General features: G+C 36.7%; 1 protein-coding gene across 2 annotated transcripts in view; it reads right to left on the bottom strand.

Moving 5' to 3' along the window:
• Positions 1 to 18,328, bottom strand: part of LOC101862813 (band 4.1-like protein 4A) — a 34,892-nt gene extending 16,564 nt beyond the window's left edge. For both annotated transcript variants that reach the window (XM_005103326.3, XM_005103327.3), the window contains exons 1-14: positions 18,276 to 18,328; positions 14,636 to 14,849; positions 13,770 to 13,874; positions 13,366 to 13,408; positions 12,636 to 12,717; positions 12,305 to 12,402; positions 11,684 to 11,804; positions 10,483 to 10,570; positions 10,133 to 10,221; positions 8,417 to 8,480; positions 6,096 to 6,187; positions 3,014 to 3,085; positions 984 to 1,105; positions 546 to 624 (exon numbers count right to left, since the gene is read on the bottom strand). In XM_005103326.3, coding sequence (XP_005103383.1) covers positions 546 to 624; positions 984 to 1,105; positions 3,014 to 3,085; positions 6,096 to 6,187; positions 8,417 to 8,480; positions 10,133 to 10,221; positions 10,483 to 10,570; positions 11,684 to 11,804; positions 12,305 to 12,402; positions 12,636 to 12,717; positions 13,366 to 13,408; positions 13,770 to 13,874; positions 14,636 to 14,785 — 1,205 coding nt within the window. In that variant the 5' untranslated portion in view covers positions 14,786 to 14,849; positions 18,276 to 18,328. The remainder of the gene's footprint in view (positions 1 to 545; positions 625 to 983; positions 1,106 to 3,013; positions 3,086 to 6,095; positions 6,188 to 8,416; positions 8,481 to 10,132; positions 10,222 to 10,482; positions 10,571 to 11,683; positions 11,805 to 12,304; positions 12,403 to 12,635; positions 12,718 to 13,365; positions 13,409 to 13,769; positions 13,875 to 14,635; positions 14,850 to 18,275) is intronic.
• Positions 18,329 to 18,668: the final 340 nt, after the last annotated feature.

The raw sequence follows: 18,668 nt of genomic DNA, 5'->3' as shown, positions 1-18,668 counted from the left end.
CCAAGACATCAGAAAAGAAGATAAATGTATCATGATATGGAGACAAAAAAAACAAAAACCCAGAGAGCACACTGACAGAAAACGAATCACAATCAACTGAAATAAATTTATTTTAAAAACAGTTTATTCAAAAATATGTAATCTTCTGTACCAATTCACAATAATTTACAAAGCAATGCATCAGTACAGAAACACAAGGTGGCCAAACAATTCATTTACATAATATTACAAGCATTGCTTTTCTTTCTAAACATAACAAGATTTTTGACAAAATCTATTGACACATTCAATCTATTAAGAGTGCAATACCGCTAAGAGTGCAAAACTGGATTATGTTGTTATCGATCCAGCGACAAACCGGATTATAAAAATAATTATTAAAGGAAAAGCTCAAAAGGGCCTTAATTCTATTCTGACTGAACCACATCTGATGCAGCATCTTTACTTCCATGACGTGACATAGAATCTACATCGGAAATTTTGGGACTGAACATCTATTAGAACCACAAACTTCCCCAGACTTTTGTGTCGTGAACAATACTTACGCTCTGACCGGCTCTGGCTGCCCCATCGAAGTGATCATTCCAACGTCAGGTCTCGGGTAAGGCTCTCGGTACGCTTGGTCTGCTCAACACAGGGATATCATTACATGGAGTCTTGAGGGTTAACAGTTGGACAGTGCAATTTATAACTTGAGAATAGTAGAACATGACAAAAATGAATGGGATTCACTTCAGATATTTTACTGGTTACTGAGGTAGCAAATAGCACTTTCAGGCATCAGTCATCTCTTCAGCAAATCATTAAACATTAGAAACCCTTTACTAAAAATTTCTTCATAGGCTCTGAGCAGTAAGACAATATAAAAAATAAATAACACAGGCAGCACATACTTTGACTTAGCAGAGAACTGACACTTCTGTATGGTCAAAAAACATCATATGATATTAGGATGAGAACATTTATAGAAATAATTTCCATACTGTTTAATCTTGAATCAGAATTGACCCTTCGTGGCTGACGTCGACTGGGAACTCGAAGAACGCTGGGCTCCTGGCCAGATGACCGCAAATCATTTCCAGCAGCCAGCCGCTCTGAACGTCCACTGAGAATAAAGAGAGGGAAAAAGGAGTAAGAAAACAGCTCCAGGCATTTGTGTTACTATTTACTGCGGATTCACTACCAATCAGAACATCAGTTGTATATCTAAACAACATTACAGTACAACAGATTTATTGTAAGCATAAGAATAAAAGTCTGTTGTTATAAAATTCAATCTCGATGGGGAAATCATATTTTCAAACGCCTCCCCACTCTTTTTACTTTCCAATCAGTTCAAACACACAACAGTGTAAAACACAAATATGCTCCTAGCCTATTGATTTTCAAATGTGAATGCATGAGACCATTTCTTTGAAATTGTTAAGTCTTTACCCACTTCATCTTTTCAATGCTGTTATATGATATACCTGGGAAGATATGAAATACCATCGAGAGGCTAACTCTGGATAGGGAAAGGTGGAAAGTGTTTTTCGTGATGTATACCCTGCAAGGCTTTAATGATGAAATGGTATACCTAGAACAATGTACTCGCTGACCTGGAACAAAAAAAAGTTCCTTACTCGGGAATAAAGTATAAAAGATTGTACATTTTGAGACTGGGTTTGTGCTCCATTCATTGTCAATGGGGTAGGACTAATAATTGAGTCATGAAAAAAAAACAACCACAGGACTGTGTCTATGGATAATGCACTGACTTTACCTCAGTATTCCCCTAAAATTAGCGAGACAAACTTTACTCCAAATTCAAAAGTCAAACTTTTCCAAATTTTCCTAAAAACGGATATTTGTCTTAATGTAGTAGACTTACCTTTCAATCAATTTATATTTGTTAAGTAATTCAACAGACAAATATGATCAAGGAAAAGGTAACAGAAAGACAACACCAAATAAAACTTGCCCCAATTTAAAAGACACCAAAAATCTTGACTAACAAGCTGAGGCGCTAAGGCTACTGCATATGAAAATTGAACATAAGGTCAATGACCACAGACTTAAACCCCAAGAAAGGTAGCCAACATTCATTTTGCAATTTGAAAAATGACACATTTTCAAATTAGAACTGAGATTTAAAAGAAAAAGAATAATTATCTATTATCCATAAAACAAAACATTGTTTAAACCATTTATAGACCGAGTGCAAGAGAGTTGGCAATCACATAATAGTGAAGTTACTTTGAAAATGTGCATATAGTACAGACTGATCAAATCTTGTTTCCTGGTTCACAAAGTAAATAAAAGAAACACTTGAAGCTGTTATTGTGGAAGACACTGTCTATGTTCAGCATAATCAACAATACATCTTGAGCAGAAGCATACATAATATTTACTTTCTTTAAACGTACACAATAAGGCGCCAGTCAAAGCTACATAGAGGCTTATTGAACTAGTTTAAATGTGCCATTAGAAAATGTATCATATAAACTATAATGAAAAAAAAAATTATGAAACTAAATTTTTGAAAATGAATAAAGAGTACAGAATAACTACAGAGCAACTAAGATCTGTATCTACTGAAAGAAAGCACCCCTGTTCTACTTGAACAACATTCAAATCATGACTGAGACAATAACAGAAGCTGTTGAGGAGTGTAGGAAAAACAAGCCAAAGTCACATTATAAAAGAAACGGTTTATTCACCCTGGTTATTTTTGTCAACAAGCAGCAAACACTTAGAAAAAAAAGTATGACTTTGTTTCTTCAAACCCACAAAATACGAAAACTATCATATGTATGCATTGCACATAACTTAAGAGATTTTTTTGTGATGCTAGTAAGAAAGAAAATAAAAATAAATCTTCGATAAACATTTAAAATTCATTAACAGATATTTTAATTTTTTTATCGAGGCCTTGTAAAATATTGTCAAAATTTATTGTATGAAGAAGGTTCTTTATTTGAAAGAACAATTATATTATATATATATAAGAATCTCATTCAAGAAAAGTTCTCACCGACTCGAGGCATTTGATAAAGATCGTAAAACTTTTCTTGGTCTGGCTTCCTTATCCATGGCCTGGCTGAATCTATGACAAGTGGTGTATAAATACAACATGACAATCAAATTATGCATACCAATACACTGGCAAAGGAAACAAAGCTCTGTATCATGTATTCTATTATCTTCTGTGCGTGGAAAAACACTGTGCATTATACACCCTGCACACCCCCCCCCCCCTCACACACACACACACAACACACACAAACCACAAACCTTGAATGGACGAAAGGGACAAAAACAGAAAGTCTTTAAGTCCACAGTGCAAATAATTTTTACTTGTACATACAGCTTGTCCTATCACTACCCCACTATGGAGAACAGTAACATGTCTTTCTGGCAGCCATGAGATTTGCCTGAGCTCTTGGCTTACTCTTCTTCCACATTTAACAACCATGGTGTCCTTACCATTCAAAAATACACATAGCACCTCCTGGGATTTTGATCCTTTGACAAAAGACAATACACTCATTCAATCACACTTAAGTGGCCAAAAAGTAAAACCCTCTTTTTGGGGCAAAACGAAAAATGGAAACAGTTATACTTCCCTTCCATCTAACTAAGAATGACATGATTTTCGTATCACTTTAAACTGGTCGAGTCACATATTAACAATGTTTTAATGAATACATTTAAAGAATAAGTTGCAGTATAGTTTTGTAACAAAAGCCCCAACAAGTGAAATCTTTTAAAAGATTTATTAAACGATTTACGATCAAACTTTATTCCTTCATCCTGTGTCAATAGTGAACACACCAGAGTCAAGAAATTGTGAGGAAAGTATCACACTTGAAGTGAAGCAAGAAAAAAAGACAATCCTTTCAGTCTGAAAGAGACTAGCTTCAAAAAGAAAACAGTTGTACCAGCAGGCTCAGTTTGATATCTCATTTGACTGGTTATAATGATGAAAGCAGCATGAATGTAAATCAGGGAGCAGTGACAACCCAGGTTAACAGCATTGTAAAGGGTCAATGCTATGGAAAAATCACACTTTAAAATTCAGAGTGAAACAATATACACAATAACTACAAACATATTTCTCACAGTGCATACATAAAAGAGTGTAGTGAATAAATTGTACACAGCAAACGTAAAACATCCAGTCTTAACCAAATAGAAAAATAAGAAATATACATGCAAAGGAACTATTCCCTTTGTAGGAGTAGGAATGATTGAGTAAGTCAAAAGGAGCTTGTGGATATAATGCCTTTCCTTACAACTCTATAATAGATTTCAAGAACTTCCACACAGAAAGCCACCTGCATGGATTGAAGTTTCATTTTGTGGACTGCACATTCACTCTAGCTGTATCTATGGTCAGTATTCCATTATGCTGACTTTCTCTAGTCGAGCAAACAATGTATAAGGAAATGAAACATTCAATTTTGTATCCCAGAAAAAAAGTGATTGAGATGAAAGATTTCATCTTTTTGTTGGAATTTGTTTAAAAAGATGATAATGACTAAAACCTTTTTAAGGAAGTTTTCAAAAACACCCCAAAGTGCTTTGAGCAGGGGTGGACCTTTCAAGTAGGTAATTTGGAGATTATGGTCTCAGTGAGTATCAGCACCAAGCCTCAAAAGAGTAAATTAAACTTTCCATTTATCACATACACAGTCGTAAAGGTTTTTCAAATTTCAAATGTCTGAGTGCATGTGCGATATTATACTGACAACACCATTTATCTGTTCAAAGAGAAAGAGGAACAATATTCTCTAAATGAACCCATCTATAAACATCAGCTAATATTTGGCCATTTCTCTTGTCCCTCTTTAACCTTATGGTGTGCTTATCAAGCCTCAGAAATTTGGTCTGTCTTTCAAGTAGGCTACACACCTCAAAACAACTGGAATTTTTTTTAAAATATATTGTTCCGCTAGGATTTTTTTCTGCTTTGTTGTCTTTCAAGTCAACTTCGTAAGCAATATAAGTGTGAAACTAAACTTCAATATAAAATAACCAAGGGACTGAAGAAGAAAGATTCAAGACATATGTATCCAAAACCATGAACACTGTTACTATCTACCAAACGTTGATACTATTCTCATATGAGCGCACCACTACCAGATCCCGTCTAAGAGCTCCAAACTAAATCAGAAAGTGCATATTACCCACAACAAGCGTTTGTGAGCAGAAAGAGCCATACGAAATGTTCCCTCTCCAAAGGATGAGCACATCCACTCTACTCTCTGTAAGTACAGCCAGTGCAAGGTGTTACATAATTAATGGGAAACATCAAAAGCACAAAGTTGCACTCGATTACTCAACTATTTTATTTCCCTTGATTTCCGAGACCTTCCACGACAAAGGCAGGTAAATAGGCATATTGAAAAGAACACAAAATGGCCAGACATAAACAGGGAACCCTTCAGTCAGCACAAGGACACTTGAACAGTGGAAGTCTTTTTTTCCTCATCAAACAATAGCCTACTTTAGAAATAAATCAGAATAAAGCTCCCTAATTTTTTTTACCTGAGTCTGACTGATGTTGCGTCTCACTACATTTTTGACAGACTATCTACAGTTTATACAATATTTCTTTTTCAGTTGAGCCAAAATACATGCAATAGCTCTATAACATGGATGACTGAAACATCCTATTCAGTCTAAAGAAATGTTTTTGGGAAAATGTTCAAGACAACATTTCCTCGAGTGAAAAAGGATTAATAATTCAAACAAGAGCATACATCTGTGGCACACTACTATGAATATGTGAATACATAATATCAAAAAGGAAAATTATTTAATAAGGATTATTGAATAGTAAATTAAAATCTCAGAATCTCACAACAAAAAAAGAAGAGTACAAGATTATATCTGAAAATTAAAAAAATACCTATATATACATGGCCAGTAGGGAAACTAACATGAAGTGCTCCAATGATTAAATAAGTGGAGGTCAGTCGGACAGTAGTAGAAGAGCAATGCATTTCATTCTATCAATAACAAGCTGAAAGCACTACAATACAATTTTCTTTCTATTAGGTATAAGTGGATACTTTATGACTTCACTGCAGAGAAAAAAAAAAAGGATTTACCTGAAGAAAGCATGATGCTCAACACAACATTTCCACAAGTGCTTGCATGCGGCTTTGGTAGACAACTCAAAAGCGTAAGTGTGCTCGTCATTCTAAACAATAATAAGAAGACATGCAAGCCATCATAAGGAAAGAAGAAAAATCACACGTCACAAAATTTAACTGCACGGGTCCTGAAAGAAAAGAACAGCTCTGTGGCAAAATAAGTCAAGTTCTGCAGCTAAAAAAATCCCCATACTTTTGTACTCTCACCTCAGTTCAAAATGGTTTTATTAAACTAAACATTATTTTCAACAAAGAGAATGCTGAACTAAAGAACATGAATTGGTTGGTTTTTTTTTATACTGTCCAGAGACAGTAGCTTCAGGGAAGATGAAACAACAAGTCATCAGCTTTTTTTCCCAGACTTACTTAGTGCAAAACAAGTTTGTCATAGTACTAGGGGTGTGAGAGGAGTCTAGTATTTATCCCCTGTGAGTACTGGCTTGAGTAGTTTTTAAAAACTCTGGTACTTACTTGAATCAAAGACATCTGAGCACTCGGATAATTACAGGAGTATTTACTTTTTTCACCCAGTGGGGGCTAACAGTGGGAACAAAGGATTTACAATTTTCATTGTCTTTGCTTGTTGCCTGGTTGCATCTCTTTATTTTTTTCTGTTTTTTTTTGGGGGGGGGACTCTTCAAACCATCTCAATGACTTCACAATTTCTGGAGTTTTTTCATTATTAATATTTTTCTCTTTCTGCTTGTGTATCTTTGTCAACTAATTGGTAAAATTTAATTTAGGTATTTGGGAAAGAATGATACATCAAGCGTATTTTCATGATTCGAGTACTACAGTACCCACTTGAGTATTTCATAATGACTCGGCCTCGAGCCCAAAGTGCGGAACTCGCACACCCCTACACATTGTGCTTTATTTCTAGGTAATGGGCTCATTAGGACAGTAAATATGGATGATTGAACTATGTAAAATGAATACATATTTTCCTTTTTTCTTCATCTTTCCTTAACAAAATTTAATACTGTCAGTTTTCGAACACATTCTTTAGCCAGCAACATAAAGAAAAACAGTACTATTAGTAAGCCTATCAGTCATATCGAAATGTGTTTGTGCAAGTTCAGAGGATTTAAACCCTTAAAAAATGCATTCTCCATCAAATTCAAGTAGCTGTGATATAGTAGACCAATTTTGAATAGAATTTTCCGGCCTCTGAACACTGAAAGAATATAAGTACCAAAAAAAAACTGAGCCACCCTCTTTTAGGCTGGCAATGCAGCACAATAAATGGAAACAGAGGTTTCACAAAACATGAAACAACAAAATCATAACAGAAAAAGAACCCCTAGGAGCATCACAACTTGACACAACATAAAACATGTACGACACAATAATACACAACTGTCCCATAAGAAAAACAAAGCAGTCTGACACACAGAAATACCTAAATTCATTGCTCAACAACCTCAGATACCCACCATCTTAATCAAACTTGAATATTTCGAATAATACGCAGTTAAATAAATAGGAAGGTTTCAGTTTTGTGCCTTGCACAGAGCCTCTAAGACAATGTCCATCTCCGACAGATTGATCGCCCGTGCGGGAGACTTGAGGGATAGAGCTTTGGGAGAATGTGAATTAGAGTCATGATGTAAGTTATTTAGAAGGTGGTTTTAGATTTAGTCTTAGTAAGGTTTCACGGTGCTCGTAATTGCACATTACAAGGCTGAAAGTCTGAACTGAGGTGTATAACAGTAAAAAGTTATACAAATTTAAGACGATTTAGGTTCTGAAAAGCTGAGGCCCAGTCAAGTCGGGCATTTCAACAACTCTACTGTCAACACTTCCCGAATAATACACGACAGTTTAGGGCAAAAATAATAGAAAGGTGGGGGAAAAGAAGCAGTCATTCCAATTGCCATCAGCTCTAAAATTTGAATGTCTGAAGCCCGTAAGCAATGCCTTATGGACGCAAATTTTTTATTTGAAAAGACAAAGGCATAGCACATGCAGAGGAAAAACGACCAGGATACATATATGTATCTGTAAGAACAAAACACTTGAAAAAAAGTCGGCTGGTTCAGCACTGTCTGATATCAGATGATCACAGCTGGTGCAAGCACATTATCCAGTATTCTTATCATGCCACAAGAGCAGGAAGGACTTGAAATCTTTTTTTGAAATTTATCCATCTTCAAGCAAGGCATTCACAAAATTCCTCAGCAAACAAAACTTGCTAAATATAGCAGACAAATAAAAAAATTATAAAAAACCCAGAGAAACAAAATAATGAAAACCCATAAACAAATGATACTTACACTTTTATCCTTCACCTTGACAATGAAAGTCTTCCCTTTAAACGTAGCCTTTGTCACTCTGGGCCTGAAGGAGGAGATAATATCCAAATCATTTACATAAAAAGCCGTAAGTTCAGTTGGTCCACAGAGATTAAAATTAAAGTGATAACGTTATGATAATGAAAGCCTACACATAAATAGATATCATACCTTACTCAGCTAAACAGAAAAAGCAGATGAGTCTTGAGCTAATAATTTGTTATTTTTTAACAGGAACATCATACATACATCTCTGATTCATTGTTTATTTGTGCAAGTTAATACAAGGGGAAGTGAAAGCAAGAGTGTAAACTCAAAGTAAAATTGAACAGCACATGTTGAACAGGGTGAAAAAACAAAACATTTTGAGCATGTCATGGCAAGAAAAGTTGAAATATTCATATCATATCATAAACAGAGTATGCCACTGTACTGCAGTTTGCATGAATATCAACATTCCCCTCTAAGTACAGTCAAACCTGTGTAAAAAGACCACCCATTGTCAAGGAGAAAAGTAGCCGTATAACACAGGCGGCCGTCTTAGGCAGGACTGATCAAAATGAAGAAAGCACATCATTCTCTTCTGAGGTCAAAATGGGGTTGATCTATAGCATAGTACTGCCATAAGGAGAATTCAAAAGGGCTTTTGTTTTCTTTTGAAAAAGGGGGATGGGTGGCGTAAGAAGGGTTTTTTATTGCGTTGTTGGTTTTTTTATATTTTTAATAGCTTTCTTTTAGTTGCTGATTTTGTGCAAGCGAAAAATAACGAAATATGTAAGTAAGACGATGAAGACAGAATGCCACGGTAAAACAAACACATGGGTCGCCACCACTCGGAGAACGAGTGATGCTTCTGCCGCAAGTTCACATTCGAATCCATTGTTGCTTTGTTACAGATTAGGTAAACAAAACAGTGACCAGTCACCTCACAAACGATTTGTGCATGAGTTATGGGCGGTGCTTATTAGGTTATGACGGATCACGATTCCCTCACCAGCAGTTGACAATTTATTGTTAAGCCTACCCGTTGGTCAACTTGGGTAAACATTCATTGGAGGGATTAACAATAACGACAGGTGAATGAATTATGAAGTCCTGTCCACAGCGTGAGGGGCTAATTCAAAATTAACAACAAAGCGTCGGGCAGTGAGAGACCACACCTGGAAGCCTGAAGCAGGTAAATTTGACAGTGGGTTGATAAAATAAGGTGGCCACGGCCGCGTTGGACAGATGACTGTTTAACACAGTTAAATTATGTAGAAAAAATGCAAGGGGGGAATGGAAAGCGGCCGTTTCTACAGGTGGCCATCATGGCAGGTTCAATTGTATACGATTAGCGAAGAATCAATCAAATTTTTTAACTCTTTATCTCCGGCAAGCCGCTTGCGGTCAGAACCACTGTGCCGGTGAGCCGCTGACAGCGGTTCGGGCACATTCCTTTACGACGACTTCGACATCAAATTACTTTTCGGCAATTGCGGAAAACAGGTCTCATATACCGGAAGTTTATTAATTTGATGAAGAACTATCAAAATAGGTTAGCTAGTTTCGATTTAATGACCTATTTAAAGACGTTTTTGTCATTTTTAGATTTAACAACAAAAAAGGGCCCCAGCGTAGTGGGTTTATCCCCCTCGGAGATAAAGAGTTCAAGTCTATTATTGTACAATCAGAAACTAATGCAGTATGATGCCTTACCAGAAGTAACTTGCCACTTTCATTTTGTGCTTGTAGACAACAACTCCTGTTGGGGTGAGGCCAAGAAAGTATTCAACAGCACTCTCTCCCTGAGGGATATTAGAAAAATAGAGTAACAAATAATTTTCATGAGGACAAAACTAAAAGAAAGTTCAACCCGTTAAAAACAATTAGAATCTTAATTCACAAAACAGTGAAAGATAGTGTCTGTTGTAAGCAATAAAACATAAATAATATTTTTTTTAAACATAAACAGCTAGATGATGTAGGATAATACATATTACATAAATATAAAAAATGTTTACAAAAAAGGCTAAAAGAAGGCCTATAAGAAAAATTTATATACCTACCTGAACAGGATGGAGATCGACCCCGTACATCTCAAGCCACTTCACCTTCTCTAGGAACCTATGCTCAGCCATGAGAGGAGTAGCACCACTAAAAAAAAAAAAAAAGGGGGGGGGGGGGATTAGATTAGAAAAAGGAAATTCATCAAACAAGGAAGTCCATGCGTAACCAGTATCATTTTGATATGTCCTTACTGCACATTAAACATCCCCCTTATGGAGAAAACAGGTTTAATCTGACATCCAATCTACAGCTTGTTCATTTTCGACTGACTGCGTAAAAAAATTCTAGCCCATTGAGGAATTACCTATACCCACGAAACTTAGCATGGCACTTCTGCAGGATAGCGACCAAACAAAAATATATTTTTAAAAAATCTTGACCCAGTAATAAAAAAGTTTTTCTCTTTGGGCCCTATATTAAAAACGGCTCTTTGGATGCATACACAGGATCACTAAAATAAATGACTGACAGAAGCCTTGCATAAAAATTGCTCATTTGGAGACAGGGACACCGCCCTGCCCCAACATTTCAGTGTTAGCTTGTCGATTTCATCCCTTGGCTGTCTAGACATCTCCACGTGCTCCACTTGAGTCTAGAAAAAATACCGACCCCGTAACTTGAATCGTGTTTCTTAGGCACATGTTAAATTAAAGAGTGGTGTTGAGGAAAATATGTCAACTTTTAAATGTCATTGGTATATGCTGTAAATCCCCTATTATTTTTTTTACCTGCTTCAGGCTTACATCAAAGAAAATGTGTCGGAACCTTAGTGTTCAGTGACTTTTATGAATGGGCTTTTACATTTTGTTGGTCGTTTAACTTTCAGACCACATGTAAAGACCCAGAAAGATTAAAAAGAGCAATTTGTCTTTATCCCGTTTTAACAGCTGTCAGTGAACAAGCTATAGTAATCTTTCCACAGTTGATATAACCAGATGCTGTTGTCTGCAATAAAATTCTATAGTTAAGTGTATTATTATTCTCATTGAAAGTTACTAGCAAGACAACAGGAATTTTAACTGCCAAAATTCATTTGTGACTTATGCGAAATGAAAACAACCCAAAATATTGGCAACTTCCAGAGAAGGAGGTTATCAGTTTTTGGGCAGTAAATATCCAGTAATTGATAAATGATTAGTATTAAGTTTACAACAAAAAAAAAAGAGTTCACAAACTTCTTTTCCATTACTGATCACTTACATGCATCTGCGGTGGATAGCAGCAATTCTTGCTTCCAGCTCTTCACTCTGATTTGGAACAAAGCAAAACTCTGACACATAACCAGCTGTGTGCTGACGAGGAACAAAGTCACCAAGTTCAGCTGTTGGAGCAAAAGAACAAACAAGAAAGATAAAATGATCACGCACAGCACTTCATATTAGTCTCAAATTGTTGTAAGGGGAGCAAAAAAATCAAAATATTAAGAATATCATGAGGAAAATGACAATTTTTTAATTAAAGCAAGTACTTCAAATAAAGGTGTCTGTAAGACCCATTACTTGTACCGACCCCAAAAATAACTTCCATTTTCCGTACAAATACAATATTATGAATATAATAAGAACAGAAACCAAACTCATCTTTACTTGAAAGGAGATTTCAAATACTCCAATCAAGAGAACAAAAAAGACACACCCGAGAAAAGGTCAACAAATTTGAAAATACTTCAAGCAACAAATCCACCACAGGCACCCAAATTCAAAAATGCAAAAATTCTTAATTGGATTAAAAATACTGATACTCTAAGTTTCCCATTCAAATCAAATATTTAAGCACACACTACACAACAACTGGTAAAAACCACATTTAATCCTTCCTTACATTGCACAGCATAGGCACACAACTCTGATGCTTCCTCAAAAGTCACTGGTAGTCGCCCTTGCAAAATGTCACGCTTTATTTGTAGGAAAAACAGATATCTGTGGACAAGGGCAGAAGGGTGGTAATAATAGAAATAGCTAATTAGAAAATTTTTTGCATATTGCGATAGTTGAAGGGGTGAGTACTTGTAAGGGTACACATTCAGATTTAATTTAATGGCATATATGATAAACATTGTTTTTGTTTTTTTATTTCTACAAACAGTACACATAAGTCAAAGCACTTATTCATGATAAATATATATAATCTGTCATAAGTGTATTTTTCTTACCTTGTAATTTCTTCTTTGAGTTTACAAGGGTCAGCAGCATAAAACTTGACGCAGAAGTAAACCTTGAAAGGTAATGCACAACCTGCAGTAGAAATGAAACATATAAGTACACACCACTTTTTACAAAAAAATTTCCCATGCCACAAGGCACATTGATTTCGAATAAATTTTGAAAAAGGAGACAGGTTAGAGAACTTTAGGTTCATGTTACTAAAAGAGATAAAGAAAACAGACTGTCAATCTAAATCACTTTCATCATCCAAGGAGGAAATTCATACAATTACATCTGAGGAGAAATCTTGATATCACACTCGAACGACCTCAATAATTGTCACATGTACCATCGTCAAGGAGAAAACTTCAAAAAGACCTGGCGGCTTAATTCTTTCGGTATGTAAGGGATCCCACAATTTAGCGCACCCAGCGGAAAAGGTGTTACCTTAAAATGGCGATAATCACTTAAATATTAATGTTTGTGTGAGCGCTTAGAGTATTCGTAATTGGACAAATAAAACACAATACTGATGAAAATAGGTGGTAAAAGTAGCACAGGATCAGGTGTAGACCTTGGTGTTGACAAAATCAGCACCCCCAAAACGCCACTTAAGTGGCAAGCTGGTGAAATGCAAAACCAAAAACACCACTTAAATGGCGAGCCAGATTCAAAGAGTTAAAGTAAAGTTGCATGCACGAACCACAAGGTAATTTAATTTAAAATACACACACATACCTTTTACTTGAGATGATAAAGAACGGCTTGGATCAACCCAGTGCTAGAGGACAGAAAAGAACATTCACAATGACTCATAAGCATAAGGAGGTAAATTATACTTTAGAATACCAGAAGCACTCACAATCTTATATAATTATTCCATAAGAATAACAAAATTATACTATCTGAGGGAAACATAAGTCTTAAAAAAAAAAAAAGTAAAATTACTTGGCCCCTTATAAATGAATACTTTAGTTTAAAATTAGTCAGTTATTTAACAAAAACAGACAGTTCATCAGAATCTCAATGAAATTGACAAATCCTCAAAAACAGCTCATTAACAAATCTGTTTCAAAGTAGTAGCTATGACACCATAACCTTTTTACATCAAAATTCAGGGAACAAAATGAAAGTCTTCTCACCACTTGTCCAGTGTCATCAACAAAACGAAGGCCAAAGTAATCTTTCTCCAACAAATTGATCATATCACAAGCAATGTCCAGCAGCATTTGACCTTTCCAGTTATTCTGAGGATAATAAACATCATAAAGTTTACTAGAAATTTGTTACGGAGTCACTGATAGCCCTGAAAACAGACAAATGAAGTGAGAGTGATGAAACATGTACACAGAAAGACAAAGCTTATGAGATTCAGCTTAGCAAACAAGGAGGGAAAAATAGAACAGGTCAATAAATAAGACCTCTCTCCATTCTTTAAATTTACTATTTCATGTCTTTTTTTTTACAGAAAAATCCCATGGAAAGAACATACATTTTTTTCAAAAGTATAGCATTCAAACATTTTTTTAGCTGACATGATAAAAAAAAAATAAATACAGAAAAGGTGAATAAAAAATTACAAACAATGCACACTTAGTATAAGATTGTCAACTTTTTACTCTATTAAAAATCCTTCTGTTTATCTGTTTCTATTCTTACATCATTTTCAGTGTTTTGCAATCACTTAGTTACCCACATCACAACTAACATTGGGGTAGTCCCTTGGTCCCCAATACGAGTCATCATTCAGCCAATGTTGGAGGCCTGTACCTCCTCTCTATAAACCACGGTGAGCCATGGAAGAACAAAATAGACTCAAAACAGGTTTGAGAGCAAAGATTTCTTTTCACCATTCTAACTTTCTGTATCCACTTTCTAACTTGGCAGATCCAAAAGTCGTAAGGGCAGTACAGTCAGTACCAGAACTAGCCCACACCTACCAATTGAATTGTACAGAGAAATAAATACTAATACAACAAGTTGTAAAAGCATAAAATCGTGTATAAACCTTGTAGGAAACCCTTTGCTCAGTGTCATCCAGAAAAGACATGAGACAAACTGGTCCAAAACTGTCCGGAGATTTGCCATCTGTTTTATCCTTGTTTCCACTTCGAAAGAACTTGGGGATAAGCCTCGAAAGCCTCCCCCCTTTCGACATCTTGGCAATTTGAACCCTTTGTCTATTTCATGTTGCACAGGTGGTCAATTGGATGGGCCATATTCTGGAAAAGAAGTTCATGACAAAATCTGAGTACCTATAGTATACATTATAATTTTTTATTTAAAAATAATCTAGTAAGAAATCGTTTTCTCAAAATTAATAGTAACCACATAAAATTTGTCTCTCAAAGGAAGTTGTCTACTCTGCAAATGAAAAATATTACGAGTAGATATGATAGTATTTTAATTACATTTTAAAAAATATTTTTTTTTAAGTTTAAGGTGGGGGTGGGGGTGTTAGGGTTTACATTTACTGCAACCATTCTTCAACAGAAAAATTTTTAATGCAAAAAATCAGTTTTAAGAAAGTTACCTCTCTGCATAAAAAGAAGTGTCTTTTCTTATCAATCTCCTGCGGCCATAACTTTTTTTAAAATAGAAAAGCCGGCAAGCAGCTCACACTCACAAGTGGAAGTGGAGCTTTTGAATTCTCAAAATGAGACAAACTTAATTTTCTATGCCAGAACTGGTCTCATCGACCATAACGGAAACATTAAAAATTTTTAAAGTCATCTCAACCTTTACTACTATTACCTTTAATTCTTTATTTAAATTACGCTTTATATTCTGCTCTGCAGATGCATTGGATGGTCATTGTCAGACATTAGCAGATGAATTATTGAATTATGTATTATAATAATTTTATTAGCCTCGATCAATATCAATTGTTAAAAATATGATTTAAAGGCAATTAGGCCTCCGCATAAATTATAAAAGTGGGCCTTTTGAAAGACAAGAAGCTACAGCGAGCACCAAGCACACCTCTGTGATTGGCCCAAATGTAGATGATGTATTTCCGCCACCTATTTTTGTCATCTTCCGGGGTTTCCCCCAAGACTCTTGGGTTTCTCATGCCAGTAACTGTTGACTAGATCTTGCCGTGTTCGGTTTTTTGTATTAATTTGTGTTATGTAATAAACAATCTCAGCAATTCTCGTTCCATAAATTTACCTTCTCCTCAAAGTTATACACACACACACACGCGCGCGCACACACACGGCCCAAGCAGTCCGCGATGAAACCTTGTGATGTAGCCCATCGCGCACTTAGCGGCAAAGCGGGACTGCAACGTTGAGATCTAGTCAATAGGCAAGGGAAGCCCCCGTAGACGACAAAAATAGATGGCAGAAATACGTCATCTAATATCTAGGTATATATTTGGGCCAATCACAGAGGTGTGCTAGGTGCTCGCTTTAGATTCATGTTTGTGAAAGCCGCTGACAGAGTATCTAAACAGTCAACATACATCATGACACTAGTTTAGTGTTCAGTCTAGCCCAGAGAGGCATCTGACACTTCACCACAGGCAGACTGACTTTTTCTACACACAAAACCAAGACTAACAAATCTAAATCTAGATCTAGTCTAACAATTAAGACACTAAAAGATTTGGTAATTGTTCCCTTTCTAGCGTTAAATTCCGGCTGCGCCAAGATCTAGACGAAACTCTATGCATCCACGACTGCATATATTCAAAACTTTGAGCTGGAGTGAAGTAAACAAGAAGTAAACCACGGCAATTTCATCATTTGTAGGTAGATCTAGTCACATACTGGCTTTTTAAGCCTTCCATACTAATTTTGAATAGAGTTCAGAGTGCTCGCTCGTTACTGAAGTCCTCCCCCGGAATTAAATGCGAGAAAGTGAACAATTACCAAAGACTTCTCACTTCTGACTGTCTTCAGTCTCATCAGTCTTGTGTGCATAAAGGGCAATTGACAATTTGAAATGTGCAGTGGCTACGTTCACAGCGCCCTGAATGCAGTTTGCAGGTGCTGTTGAGGCTACATTCACGGCACTCAAGCTTCGTTTAGACGGAGTGTCTACTGCCATTTTAGTCAGTGACGACAGTGACGTATTATATTTAATATTTTGGCCTGCTTCAAGCGTTCCATCCCATGACAAAAAGGAAAACGAAGCAGTGGTCCTTGACCGATCGATCACTCGTCGATTTCCCTTACACTGAGCTCTGGCTCAGAGCTCGCCAGTGTGTAAGGGAAAACGACGAACTCTCAATTACGCAAAAACGCATTAGACTTTCACAAAAAAGTATAGACCTACCAAGAAGTTTCAATTGCCCTGATCTCGTGTCCGGGCGAGACTTGGGCGCGACCTTTTGTTAGCGTGTGACGGCCTGTGATATACGAGCATAAACAAAGGTTCCAGCACTCTCGAGCTGAAAGCATGCAATTTTGTCTGCGGGCAGTGTGTGTGTGTGTGTGTGAGAGAGAGAGAGAGAGAGAGAGAGAGAGAGAGAGAGAGAGAGAGAGAAAGAGAGAGAGAGAGAGAGAGAGAGAGGGAGGGAGGGAGGGAGGGAGGGAGGGAGGGAGGGAGGGAGGGAGGGAGGGAGAGAGAGAGAGAGAGAGAGAGAGAGAGAGAGAGGGAGAGAGAGAGAGAGAGAGGGTTGGGGGGGGGGAGAAAGAGGGCAGGAGAGACAGACAGAGACAGAGAAAAATAGAGAGAGAAGGGGGGGGGGGGAGAAAGAGACAGAGAGAGACAGAGAGAGAGGGGGTGTTTGTTATTATATTATGATAAAAGAATAATTGATTCCCATTCCCGTCATTTTTTCTCTCGGCATCGGTTCCTAGGCTGACTCGGTGCAATACCACATTATTGTACACACATTTTACGTGTTTCCCGTATTCAATTTCCCATCCCGACTTTAAGGGCTTTCGTTTTCTTTCATCTCAAGGGTTGGAAGACTTGAAGCTGGCCAAAATATTAAACACGTCACTGTCATCACTGACTAAAACCGGCTGACTTAAACCAGCAGTGGACGCTTTAGACTTTAGTTAGCGCCATGAACGTAGCCTCAATAGCGCCTGCAAACTGCTTTCTGCCACTGTGTTTGAAATAAATAACATAAATTTGTCCTCGTCGTTGTTGAACCTCGACCAGAATATATTGTAGATCTAGGTCTAGATCTACACATAATCAAATCTAGAATCTAGATCTAGATTCTAGATCTAGATCTAGAAGAAGAACCATACAATTCGTTCAGAAAGAATTCTTGGCCTATGCCTATCACACCATTCAAATTTTACTTTTTTCCCCAGAGGACTTAGAACTAGAATCTAGATTCTAGATATCTAGATCGCTACGGTCCACAGCCCCCAAAAGTGTTAAAGTCTGAGACCGATCTGACAAAAATTTAGATTTCTACAAATCAAGTCAACGACAAATTCAAATGGGAGTTGTACACAAAAAATAATAAAGGTTCAAAATAAACATTGAATTCTCTACAATGTTCATATATGCCGACTAGATTCTACAGTAATAATCCAGGACCCAGTTCTGCACTGCAAGCACAAATAAGAGTACCCCTCTGCTGCACTCACTGCCAAACTTTTCAATGCAGAAGTGTAACTTATTAGTGTTTTTACTAGATCTAGATTACCATTGAAACTTGTTCAGAGTTCAATACTCACATAGTAGGCTACTGCAGTTTGGAATACGGAAGAGGAAGTGTACACAATAAAAGTGATACAAGTCATGGTTGCCAGGTAAAAGTTTGGGCCTTTGTCGGCCAATCAAAAATAATAAAGGTACGACCGGTTCAGCAGAAAGGGAGGCCAAATTATAGTCGAGCAAACGTACAATGCGGTCAACGAAATACATGTAGGCCTACATAAATCATATAAATGACTGTAGTAAGCAGAGAAGGAGAAGGAGAGGAAGAAGAAAAAATAAAGAGCATTGGGGGAGGGGGCCGAGGACAAGGATGAGAGAAGAAGAAGAAGAAGAAGAAGAAGAAGAAGAAGAAGAAGAAGAAGAAGAAGAAGAAGAAGAAGAAGAAGAAGAAGAAGAAGAAGAAAAATAAA

This window comes from Aplysia californica, unplaced genomic scaffold (assembly GCF_000002075.1).
Source record: "Aplysia californica isolate F4 #8 unplaced genomic scaffold, AplCal3.0 scaffold00368, whole genome shotgun sequence".
Classification (NCBI taxonomy): domain Eukaryota; kingdom Metazoa; phylum Mollusca; class Gastropoda; order Aplysiida; family Aplysiidae; genus Aplysia; species Aplysia californica.
The sequence above is the reverse complement of the archived record's forward strand: the minus strand, read 5'-3'. Positions and strand labels throughout refer to the sequence as shown.